This window comes from Parus major, chromosome 1 (genome assembly GCF_001522545.3).
Source record: "Parus major isolate Abel chromosome 1, Parus_major1.1, whole genome shotgun sequence".
NCBI classification, from domain to species: Eukaryota; Metazoa; Chordata; class Aves; order Passeriformes; family Paridae; genus Parus; species Parus major.
Window position 1 is genome coordinate 114,015,204 of NC_031768.1, and position 12,029 is coordinate 114,027,232.

Sequence of the window (12,029 nt, forward strand, 5' to 3'; positions counted from 1 at the left end):
TGCCTCCCTTTGGGCAGCAAAATGTTGTAGGCACTGACAGTCCAAGGCTTGGAAGCCACTGGAGCAGTTAATTTCTGTAGGACTGTATCTGTAGTTCCTCAGCATTCTGAGGTGGTAATGCTGTGTCACTTGCTCCCAGTTCATCTTTTACAGCTTTATTTGCATTGTGGCCACGTGAGAATTCTTTTCTAATGGGAGCTGAGACTCAGGCAAACAAAATTCATCCATGGCATTCATCCAGTTCTTCCTAACTCCCTGAGGGAGACCAAGTTAACAGGAAAAAATCAGGTGTTAAATGTTTTGGCCCGTGTACTTTGCTTCCTTTCATTAATGACTGGATAACAAGTAGTAGCCTTTATGCCTCCTCATGTTACAACTGTAATTTGAGATGGCTTTTCCTAGGAAGTAAACAGTTGTCTTAAGTGCTCTTGGTGTTTCTTTCATACATGTATTTGTTGTCTACCTTTTGTCAAGAGCTTACACTGAGAAAGTATGATTTTGAAAGGGGAGAGGGAAGGGAAGAAGTTTTTAACTGAAATAATAAATTTGCAACAAACTGTAGTGTACTGTCTCCTGCACTTCCCCAGCCAAGCCTACCTGATACTAGCTAAAAGTAGTGTCCCCAGAAATGAGCAGCATATAGTTTCCTTCACTTTTTCTTGTTGTTCAGCCTTAAATTAAGCATCAGCGGGACTGGTGGGAATCTTACAGTGAGTATTCAGATGTGCAGATTGTGTTTTATACGTGTAAGCACTTCTGAGTTGAATTAGAAACAGCAGCTATCAATCTAAGCACTGAATAAGTGGATTTAGTTTTAAAGAATTTAAATAGGCATGCTGGGGAAGGAAATTGGAAATTCTATGGGTGATCTTGTTGGGAAGATAGCAGGTCATTTTCTAAGTAAGTCTGCTGGAAATACAGTTATTAATTCTCATGCTGGGTAGTGGAGGGTGTGACACTGCGCTCTTACTATGAAGGAAGAAGAAACTAATTATGGAAACCATTTGTTTTGGTTCAGATGATGCTGAGACGCTGCTTCTGAAAGCTGCACTGCTTCAGGTCATATGTCTTTATCAGAAGGTTGTGCCCCACTTGGTAGCACAGAGCAACTTCGATTTCAGCAAGCTGCTGAAAGGTATGTGATGGGTATTTGTATTGCCTCCTCTGTTTTCTCTGTCTGCCAAGTCCACAGCAAACAGGAATGTTTACTTTTCTGTGGAGATAAAAAGCTGTTTTCTAAAAGTAGCCCATTTTAGTTTCTCCATTGTGTTGGCGTTTATTGTTGCTGATTCTGCAGTGCTCTGGCACTGTTAAATTCCATAGCTGCTTTGCCACACTCACCTGTACTCTAGTCTTTCTCTCTGTGTGTCATATTCTTGGAAGTGTTTGGCCTTCGTGGGCTTTGAGCTCTAATTTTTCTGAGGAAGGCTTATCTCCAGCTCTTAATGAGGTTTCTTCTAGCCCTCTACCAACAGTCCACTGTCAGTAAGTTATTTCCAAACTCTTACTAGCTGCAATCCTTTTGAACAGGATAGCTCACAGAAAGTTTGGGGTGGGGGTGAGGAGCAGCACCTTCCAGTCTGCCAGTGTCCTCTGAAAGATCTTGTAATAGAGATTTGGCCTTGTTAGAGTCCAATAGGACAGAGCCCTGGAGGGCCGAGAGGCCTTAGAATGCTGGCTGATATCCAAGGACCACTGCCTCCAAGCTGCAAGTTCTGAAGAGGAAGAAATTGGGGAAAAAATGCCAGGAGGTTTCCATGGATGGATAAGGAGCTGATGAGCAAAATCACAGGGAACAAAAAAAATGTTTTGAGGAGGTAGAAGTGAGGACAGGTGGCCTAGGATGGCGTGGGAGGGAGGAATGTAGGGGAGTTGTATGGGAAGCTAGGGATAGGGTTTGGAATGCTAAGGCTCAGTTAGAGCTGAGTCTGGCCAGGGATGTCAAAGACAATGGGAAGGGCTTCCATAGGTATATTGCCAACAAATGAAAGCCCAGGGCTGATGTGGGCCCTCTCCAGAAGGAAACAGGTAAGCTGACTACCCTGGACATGAGGAAGGCTGAGGTTGTCAGTGATTTCTGTGTCTCAGCCTTCAATGGCAGGTTCTCTAGCCAGGCTTCCCATGTTGAGAAAGGCAAATGCCAGGACTGGGAGACTGAAGATCCTGAGCCCACTGTCAGAGAGGATCAGGTTCAATCCAAGCTTTGGAACCTGAATGTGCTCAGGTCCATGGGATCTGATAAGATATGTCCACAGGCCCTGAGGGAACTGACAGAGGAAGTGGTTAATCGACTACCCGTCGTACTTGGGAATTTGTGGCAGTCTGGTTAAGTTCCCACTGGATACACAGCCCTCATTTTTAGAAAGGAGAAAATGGAAGACCCAAGGAGCTACAGACTAGTCAGTCTCACTTCTGTGCTGGGCAAGATCACGGAGCAGATTCTCCTAGAAACTCTGCTAAGGAATATGGAAAATACAGAGGTGGTTGGTGACAACCAACATGACTTCACTAAGGGCAAATCATGCCTGACAAATTTGGGAAGGTCCTCCAGTAGTCCTTGTACAATCGATACAGCCATGTACAGCTGAGACTGAGGGAGAAAGCAAAGGGTTGATTTGGCATCACTGCTCTCTGTGGACCACCCAGCTCGAGCAGCTATCTGTGTGTTAGGCAGGGCCTGGGATGTGTAAGGATGTGACTTACATAAATGCCTTAATTAACCTGTCGGAGAAAAAGGGACTTTAAACAAAATCCCTCTCTAAATCAACTGTCTCATGCATGAGGTTTTTCCTCCGTCTGTCTAAGCACGTTTAATCAATTTTTGGTGACTCACCAGATCACATAAACCTTGTTTATCCCTTAATTTCTTTCACTGGCCTGCTTACTTTAAACTGGACAAAAGGCAGGACATGTTTTTTTGAGGCAGAAATCTCTTTGTGGGTCTGTTGGGTACATTATGAAATAATAAAGTCAAACAGGCTGGAAAATAAAGTGTCATTCTCAAACAAATGTAATGAAATTAGTCTGGGTATTGATTTTGAAGAGAGATAATGATGGTGTAAAAGAATCATAAGACTTTGTTTTCTCAGATGTGTCAGTGTGAGAATTCTGTTGCTCCTTCTGATTACCCTGATGGAAACCTGGACACCAGAGGCACCACGTTTTTCTAGCTTGTAGCAGTATGTTCTTTAAATAGGTGGTGGAGTTTTATTATATGGTCTTACTGTTGGATTGCCTTGGTGTTGACTGTTTAAAGTGTAATGTTTTTTCTCTAATGTGAACCACGAAGATCCTACACAGGCTCCAAGAAGCTCGGGCACCAGTGCTTTTTGCAGCTGAAATCTCCGTGTAACTTACCTGCAGGTCAGGTGTGGGCAGCTCAAGTTCAAGTTTTGGTCGCGCTGCCAGAGCTCCATGCCCTGTGACAGAATAAGTGAGGTTATGCCTGAGCTGGTGATAACAGTGATGCAGGGAGAGACATGAGTGTGAAGTTCCATTGTCAGGAGCAAATATTGTCGTGGTGTAATCATTAAGATTTCCTGTTGACTTAAATTCTGTATTTTGCTTTTGAGTTATCCGTCCTTTGTACTGCCTGTAGATTACAGCTTTTCAGGGTTGCTAAGACTGATCAAAGAGATTTTATATTCCCATGCGTGACCAATGGTTTCTGCTGGAGTCAGGTGATGGAATCTCCCTCTGGGTAGGCCAGCCTTAGTTGCAGTGTGTCTGGGGATACGAAGATCTGTGAATTGCCAGCTTGTCTCACAGTTGTTTTAAACCCTAAAACATGAGTGTCCTGAGATCTCAGGAAGATGGACCAAACTGAAGTTGGTTTCTTGCTTTCACACCTCAGGCATAGTCACTGAAAAGGGCCTGCGGGAGGAGGTCCCTCCTCTTCTTCAGCACCATATCCTGAAAGTGGCTTTGGAACTTCCTGCAAACAAATTTGCCTGGTTCAGAATACAGGTAAGAGGCTGATGCAAATTTATGTTTCCTTGGTCTGTTGTCCTCAAATCTTTCCATTTGGCATGGCCTAGTTTTACATTACTCCAGAATTTTAGGAGGTGACCCTTTTGTAAAACAAACAGGAATTACAGTCTTACAGCAATAGTGAAAAATCTTTTTTGAGCTGAAAGGTGTTTTACAAGGACAACATTTTTTGCCTCCCTGATGAACATAGAAGGTTCCTGTAGCTCTTTGTGTCTCTGGAGAGGAGCACAAGTAAGAATGTGCTGTTTTCCACTTGTCTTGAAAGCCTGAAGTTGCAAATCAGGGAAATGAGCCACTGATGGGAGCTGTCCCACCCCTTCCCAAGGAAAATTCCAGCATTTTTGAATGCTCTCCATAATTAGTGGAAACCATCAGGGCCCCAGCTCTCTTTTTTACTGCAGTCTTGTAAAATAAGAACTGTCAAGAGTTTACTTGTCATGTCAGGAGAAAGGAGTGGACCTGGCTTTGAGGAGAAGCAGAGATGCCCGTGGGGTGTGGTAGCAGGGATAGATGTGGAATGATTGGGGAATAAAATATGATTGATGAGGGAGGTGGCTTTGTCTTGGGTCCTTGTAGTAGTTGGAGTTTCTCTTACTGGTTTTCCAGGAAAAGTGTTCACTTTCCAGGAAAGCATTTTACAGGTGGGTACAATGATTCTGGCTCATTGAATGCAAAGCAGTGTAAATCTTCCCATTCGTTTCTGGCCTTGGGATTTTTGGGCAGGTCTATAAAATAGCATACTTACCTTACATATGAGTCTCAGTGCAACATAGTCCTTTACAGTGTTGTGGTAGCAGAGAAATTTTAATATATTTTTCTTGTAGGACATCTCTGAGACAGAGAAGATTCGTGGTGAAAAATCAGTCTTCTATTTACTGATGAAAATGTTTGTTACAAGTACCCATTCTCATCTGAAGATTTCCACCAAAAAATTAATCATCAAGGTAAGCATTTGAATTGAAATATCAGGATATTCACTATATCCCACTGGTCTGAAATTTCAGGATTGTAAAATTTTTTCTTAAACCAGATGCCTTTACTGCATGGTTGTGTGGTCAACAGAGTCTCCTTTCCTGTTTCCTGTGACTGTTGTTGAAATTTGCTGTCAGATAACTGGCCATTAACTAAATATTTTATGGCAGTAAATGATGTGAACTGACTTTCCTGCAGCAGTTGATGAAAGAGTAAGGAAAATGTCTTTAATGTTTGCACACACCCCAAGGCTGAATTAATTCTGACACTGTAATAAATCAATGTAGTTTGTGCCTGCAAAGGTCTTGACATTGATCAAGAAGATATTCCTTTTGATTTTTATTTTTTATCATTGTTTATTTAATCTGTACTTCAGCACTCCAGCCTTGCGTAAGCCTTTGCTGGTTTGCTCTGGCCCTGCAGAATGGTTCTCTGTGTTACTGTCTGATGCAAGCTTTGATGCAAGGAGTACTTTTCGTCTTAAAAAATTCATTAAAATCCCCTTCTGTACATTTAAATTAGCTATTTAAGTTCTCTGAAAAACTGGTCAACTCCAAGTCCACAAGACACCAGAGGCTGTTGTTTTTAGCATTTTATTAAAAGAAGACATCTCTTAGTTATCTAAGCAGGGGTAGAGATTTACATTAGGGATAAATACAACCAAACTGTCCTGCCAAGGGAAAATCCAGGAAGCTCTGCTGGCCCTGGATAGGGCTCCTTATGCCATATCCTGCAGTCTTCATGGCACACAAGTTTGTTCCCAGCTTTGTGCATTGAATTTTTGCATTTAGGTCAAATCACAGAGTGCTATGGTAATAGTCAGCCCACCAGACCAAAGTTACAGTGATTGAATTAGGGTTTAGTTGCCCTTGATCCTTGCAAGGGATTAAAGGCAGGTTCACTTGGTCTCCAAGTGAACATTCCCAGTAATGAATGTCTCAACCAAAAGCTGCTCAAATTGTGCAGTTTTTCTGGTGGTTTTGGATTTCTTTTGCCAAGTGGGAACATGGACTGCCTGACTTGTTCTTGTGTCCACTTTGCACTTCAGTCCATTGGACTTTCTCTGAAGGGAATGCAGGAACAGGGAAGTTAGGGCACTTATGTCAGCAAAAGGCTGCTAAAAATAGATGGTAAGGACTTCTTTTTCTACACAGTGCCGTGTAACTGAAGGCTTGTTTTTGGATTTGACATTCTGTTCCTGCGTGTTTTTTGTGAGAGCTGCATTTCTACTTCAAGACTCTGCCAAAAATAGTCAGTTATATTAAAATGAATCCTTTTTCCTTATTTTTATTTAAATTAATTCCCCTGTCAGATTCATGTAAGCAGCAGTTATTTTTAGAGTTGCTGGTGTTGTACACAGAGTAAACGTAGAACAAATGAGTTGAGATAGCTTCCTTTTATGTGTTGAGAGGAGCAAAGGCACAGATTCATCCTGTGTAATTGCAGTCGTTTTATGTAGGTGCCAGTCAGGAAGCTGGGCAAGGTTTCCTCTCTTGTTGAGTTAGGCGCAGGGAGTTTACCGTGGTGTCATTCCAATTCCTTCCTCTTCTCTTCTCCTTCCTTCTTTCTTGCTTAGAGCTGGAGCACCAAGTTCCTAGTTTGGGTGCCTGAGGTCAGGGCCTGAATTTAGAGAGCAGGAAAGTAGGGGGAAAATGTCTAGATATGTCAAAGCCTGTCTCTTTGTTCGTGGTATATCTGGATCTACCTCACTGCCCCCAGCAACTTGCACTTACCTCTGGACTTTGCTGTGGTCACAACCCACTGCTCATTTATGTGACTGTTTATCCATCTGCCTAATTGTTTTAATTACAAGTAGCCTGATTTAGGTTTAACTTAGTAATACAAGCTAAGTCTTTTATGTTAGATCAGTAGTTTTCTAGAACTCCCCTCCAGGCTATTTTTAAAGCACTTTGTTTTTTTCTGCCTGTGATGATACAAAGATGTACAACCCTCTGAAAGCAGTATAACTTGCTTTCCAGAAATTACAGAAGTAAGATTTTCATTGTCCACTATACAGTTGGAGTCCCCCTAGTGGGTGGGAATAAGGCCTCTTGAACTGAGGGCGTAAGGAGGGTGACAGATACTTCTCTTCATCTACCTGCTCTTCTTTTCTTTCCCAAAAGAAGAAATCATGAAGATACTATACAAAAAGATCTGTATCTCTTGGGATTTTGTATCTGTGGTGTTTTGAGGTTTATTTACACACCTCCCCCTTTGTTTCCTGGACAGGTTTTACGTGACAGTGGAGTGTTTGAGTACACATGGAAGGAACTTTCAATTTGGCTGGAACACTTGGATAATGCAAAAGAAGACCAAAAGGAAGCAGTGATTCGGTTTTTGGAAAGGGTAACAGTGTTCAAATTAGCTGGATAAACAATGCAAAGAATAGTGCTAGTGGAAACTAGAGATTTGGTTGCTATTGTTGAGAAACCTGTCAAGGACCAGTGAATGAATTCTGAGAAAAGCCTTGTTTGGGATTCTTTATACAGAGATGGCATCGTTCTTGTCTTGAATGGGAGGACATCAAAAAGATCAGTTGTTACTACAGCATTGTTGGTGTAAGGGTAGAGTGTTGTATGTGGGGGTAGCTTTTATCTCCTCTTTAGGTGCCAAAGTTATCAGACCTCAGTAAACTGTGATCTTTAACAAGGAAAGCTGACACTTCCTGTTTATTCTTCAGGATGTTGAATGCCCAGTGCTTCATTTCCAGTGTGGTCTCCCTAGGGACTCAGTCTGTGGTAGCAATCTAGATGCCAAATTGCAGTGGACATTTTTTTTTTCCCCATCAGTGTCCTCTGTAGAGCAGGAATCATAGACAGAATCCTGCAGAAGCGATATGGAAGTTGTCCTCCTAAAACCTGCCCAACTTCCAACCACTTTTAGCACATGGTCTTAACAACATATGGTTCCCCTACCCTTGACAGCCAGTGCACTTACCTTTCTCTCCACCTTTGCTGACAGATCCTGCTGAAGCTGGTGACAAACCCCTATCCCTACACTGACAAGGCAGCAGACCTGCTTCAGGAAGCCAGCATGCTCCAGGTCGCTATGTTTAAACAGGACTCTGATAACATCAGCATCCCTGTCTCTCACATAGATGGTATGTGGTAACCCCTCAGCAACAGAATTCCATGATGTGGGGCTACATATTCTAGCTCTAATGAGCAAACTGGGGATGGAAAACTATAGAAATCCTGTTAAGTAAGAACCTCCAGGATTTAGCCTTCCACATGTACTTGGTATCAGAAGTCAGAATTGCAGTTACCACTTCATCACCAGAAGTAATTCCTGATGTGGTTGTGCCACTTTAACAGTATTTGAAATCTGTCTTTATGCTCTTGCAGCAGCATTTTCAAACTAAAATGGAAATGTAGTCCTTCTGCCTGGGGCTGTTCACAGAACCATGGAATCCCAGAATGGTTTGGATGGGAAAGCACCTTAAAGCTCATCCAGTTCCACCCCTGTCATGAGCAGGGACACCTTTCAGTAGCCCAGAGTGCTCCAAGCCCTGTCCAGACTGTCTTTGGACACTTGCAGGGATCCAGGGGCAGCCACAGCTTCTCTGAGCACCCTGTGCTGGACAGCAGCATTGAAAGGCAGAGAGAAGTTCAGCTGTGATTTTTGTGTTGTGTTAGCATTGTATTGTGTGACAAATGTGGCTTTCGTCCTTTTAGTGATTATTTTTTGAGGAATTAAAAAGATGCCTTGTATTCCTGGAGTGTTGCATTCTACCTCTGTTGTTTTTCCAGTTAGTCTGGATCCTCTGCTTAGATCTTTTCTTCACTTATTAGATGTCCTGGATATGGTGGATGTCCTGATCGAGGGTAGTGATGGCTTAGATGAAGAAATTGGGCTCTCTTTAAATGAGGACATGATCATCCAAACATTTCCCTTCAGTGCTGTTGTCCCTGCTGCGTTAGAAGCCAGGAATATACTGTTGCTTCAGTCTGAAAATGGAACAGGTACAGATTTTTTTGGTTTTCTGTGTTGTTTCTACCAGTGGAGTCAAAGTGGCATCGTTTTTACCCATTTTTAATAATTTTTTACCATTTATAATTTTTTACCTTGAGACATTTTATTACCTTCTCTGCAAGCAGAAGGAGGTGCAGATGCATGGTGTTTCCCGCTCAAGAGAGGCATTGAAGCTCTGTAGGTGCTTCTGCCCTTTTTCCCTGACCCTAAAGAGAAGATACACCATCCCTGCATGAACAATCTTGGTCTGAAGTAGTTGGTTTCAGTAACACAGTGTTTTAAGGGCATAGTGTGGAGATCAGGAGAAGTGGCTTCCATGGCTGTAGGCAGCTTCTCCCAAGATGGGGAGAGAGGACTGCACTGTTAAGTAGGAAATGGATGCATTTTCCAAAGAAAACTTCTTCAGGAATGAAGCTCTGATGTCAAATATTGGAAAGTTCTGCCATCTCCTCGAGGAAAGTGTTGGAGTCGCAGGGGAATCAGGTGGGCTTGGAGCAGGATTTGCCAACACCACAGCACCTCACTAAGTCCTCTGTGTGTATTTGGTGGTTGAGTAGCATGTGGGGTGGACTGAAAGTCCCAGTTCTAAAAGAAAATTCAGTTTAACTTGTACACATTAACCAGGGTGTGTGCCTCCCAGTACAAATCAGTTCTTCTCTGAGGTGGTGCTTGGCAGGGCTCTTTTCCTGTTAAAGTGCAGGCATGTCTAGCGCAGCACAGTGAAGGTGGATTATTGACTTCAGTAAGTACTAGCGTGTGGAGGATTTTTCATGTACCTCAGTGGTCAGGAACACTTGTCTAGGTCACTACAAACACTTTTTGATCTTATTCAGTACTTTCCTGAGTGAGCTGCTGCCAAGGCCCAAAGTTAAGGAGGGTCTCCCCAGTGTCTGCTCATGGCAACAGTTCAATTTATTTTTGCTTTTCTAGGAGCACACATCGTGGAGTACCTTGTTGCTGTTTTCACTGATCTTCTGCACTCTCAGAGAGAACCCCTTGCTCTCTGCTTGATGTTCCAGTTCTATGATAAGGATCTCAAGTCCCTGCAAGTTGCTAAGTATCCTCAGCTCTACTGGTTTAACCAATACTATAAACTCTGGATACCCAAGCAATCTCTGGAAGCTGTGGTATGGAATGCCTGAAGTCACTGAATTCTTGAGCCAGTATTGTTATAAAAACCTCACAGTTTATAGAGGTTACATTTCCATCAGAAAGAACATTTTTATTGAGCTAATTGTATATTTCTTGTTGAACACATTGGGAGGCAAATTTGCTCCAGGGCTTTTCTCTGACGACACAAGATCTTTGTGGTGTTTGGGAGGTGATACCGGGGCTCAGGGTTCGTACACAGACTCCTCACCAGGCACAGCTGAGCCTGGTGCGTGCTGTGGCCTCAGTTCACAGTGCCTGGAGTTCCCCCAGGTGGTTGGGTCACAGGCCCCCTGGGCTGGGTTTGGTGACTTTTTCTGCAAGGCCAGCAGTGAACACTACAGATTCCCGCGGGGACACTGCTGGACAGCTCAGTTCTAGCAGGACTGCACACTTGTGCTCCTGGAGCTTTGGCCCCACTTCAGCTCAGCTCATCTCAAAACAAAGGTGGCTGAAGAGATTTTTATTTCGTACTCATTATGGGTTTTCTTGTTTTGCTTTTTTTCCACTTTAAACAGTTTAAAAACCACAAGGAGGTAAGCGAAGAACCTACGGTGACACTGGATTCTGTATTTGCTACTTTGCTAAAGAGAGCCTATGAGAGAGGAGGCAGTACCTTACTGGAGGATGGTGTTCAGACAAAATTAAGAGACTTCGCTTCCCGGCTCCCACCTGACCAGCTTGTGTTGGGAGTAAAGCAGGTGTTACTATACCTGAAATCCACAGTGGAGAACTTCAGCAGTGTAAGAGCAATATTGTAATAATATTATGGTTATATTCTGTTTATCTTAATGTAGAAGGTGCAAATGACTTGGCTGTTAAAACTTAGGTACCAGCTCTTTTTTCTGTATTTGGCTCTGAGGCCACACAGCACCGTACAAAACTGCACCTAATTTGTAAACAAATGTCAGTTCTTCTGATTATTGAGGAGTCTTGGATTTACTTTGCATGGATTACCTTACTGATAGCTGTGAGTGCAAATAAACTTGGAATTTTAATCTAGCTCCTGGATCTTCCTAAGAAGCCTTTCCAGAGAGTGACATTCACTGGCCTGTGTAACTCCAGATGTCCCAGTATAAATGAAAATCTATCAATATTTATTTGGCAGCCTGTGACTTCTCTTGAAATCAGGTTTCTACATAGGGAAGCAGTTCCTTCCCCTAGAAGAGGTTGTAATCTAAGTAGTTCTTAGTTAAGTCCTCTTCCTGTTGGATAATTACTCTTCTGCTCCCATGCTCCTCTTTTCTTCACTTCCAAGATGTCTTTATTTTCATAGCTTGGTAAAACTTTGGGTCCTCAACTTGTTGACCTCTATGTGGACATGCTGAACATCTTGTTGTGCCGGAGTAATCAAATAAGGCTGGATCATCAGCAGAAACGGGAAGATCATCAGGCTGAGTCGGATCTCTTTGTGGGTGTGGAGTCTCTGATGACAGAAGTGTCTTCAGATGACAAGGTACCAAATCCCTTGATACAGAGGCACCTGTTGATAAAATTGAATTTGATTGATTCTTTCGGGATAAGTTTTGCTGAACAGAGAGGTGCTGTTAAGGTCTTGGAGGAGAGCTTAGGAACATAGAGCATGTGGTCCAGCAGTTCAAAACTACTGTCTGGAGATGCGACCCAGCTACAGCACCTGCGGTCTCACCCCCTGAGCTGGAACACAGTCATGAGAGGTCTGAAAGAGATCACCTTTGCAGAAAGAAATGTATTCCCTCATCTCTGTGTAAAGCCTTGTTGTAAAAATTAAGTAGTTGAGGAGTGAATTTTTCCCCCTCTTTCATCTGTTCTGTGACATTGTGGAGATGAGAATGTGTTGATGAACCCCAGAACATTCAGTTTTCCTCTGGAGATGATCTGAGACATGTCTAGAATGTTCAGTATAACAGCATAAATCCCACAGGATAAATGTTGGGAGAAAGATGTTGATGTGCTTGTAAGTCATT

General features: G+C 42.9%; 1 protein-coding gene across 1 annotated transcript in view; it reads left to right on the forward strand.

The window, feature by feature from the left end:
* The window catches only part of URB1 (URB1 ribosome biogenesis homolog), a 41,524-nt gene that overhangs the window by 12,311 nt on the left and 17,184 nt on the right, over positions 1-12,029 (forward strand). The window contains exons 13-21 of the mRNA XM_015646872.3: positions 1,019-1,135; positions 3,854-3,966; positions 4,815-4,934; positions 7,192-7,308; positions 7,924-8,062; positions 8,754-8,924; positions 9,865-10,061; positions 10,602-10,826; positions 11,360-11,539. Coding sequence (XP_015502358.2) covers positions 1,019-1,135; positions 3,854-3,966; positions 4,815-4,934; positions 7,192-7,308; positions 7,924-8,062; positions 8,754-8,924; positions 9,865-10,061; positions 10,602-10,826; positions 11,360-11,539 — 1,379 coding nt within the window. The remainder of the gene's footprint in view (positions 1-1,018; positions 1,136-3,853; positions 3,967-4,814; positions 4,935-7,191; positions 7,309-7,923; positions 8,063-8,753; positions 8,925-9,864; positions 10,062-10,601; positions 10,827-11,359; positions 11,540-12,029) is intronic.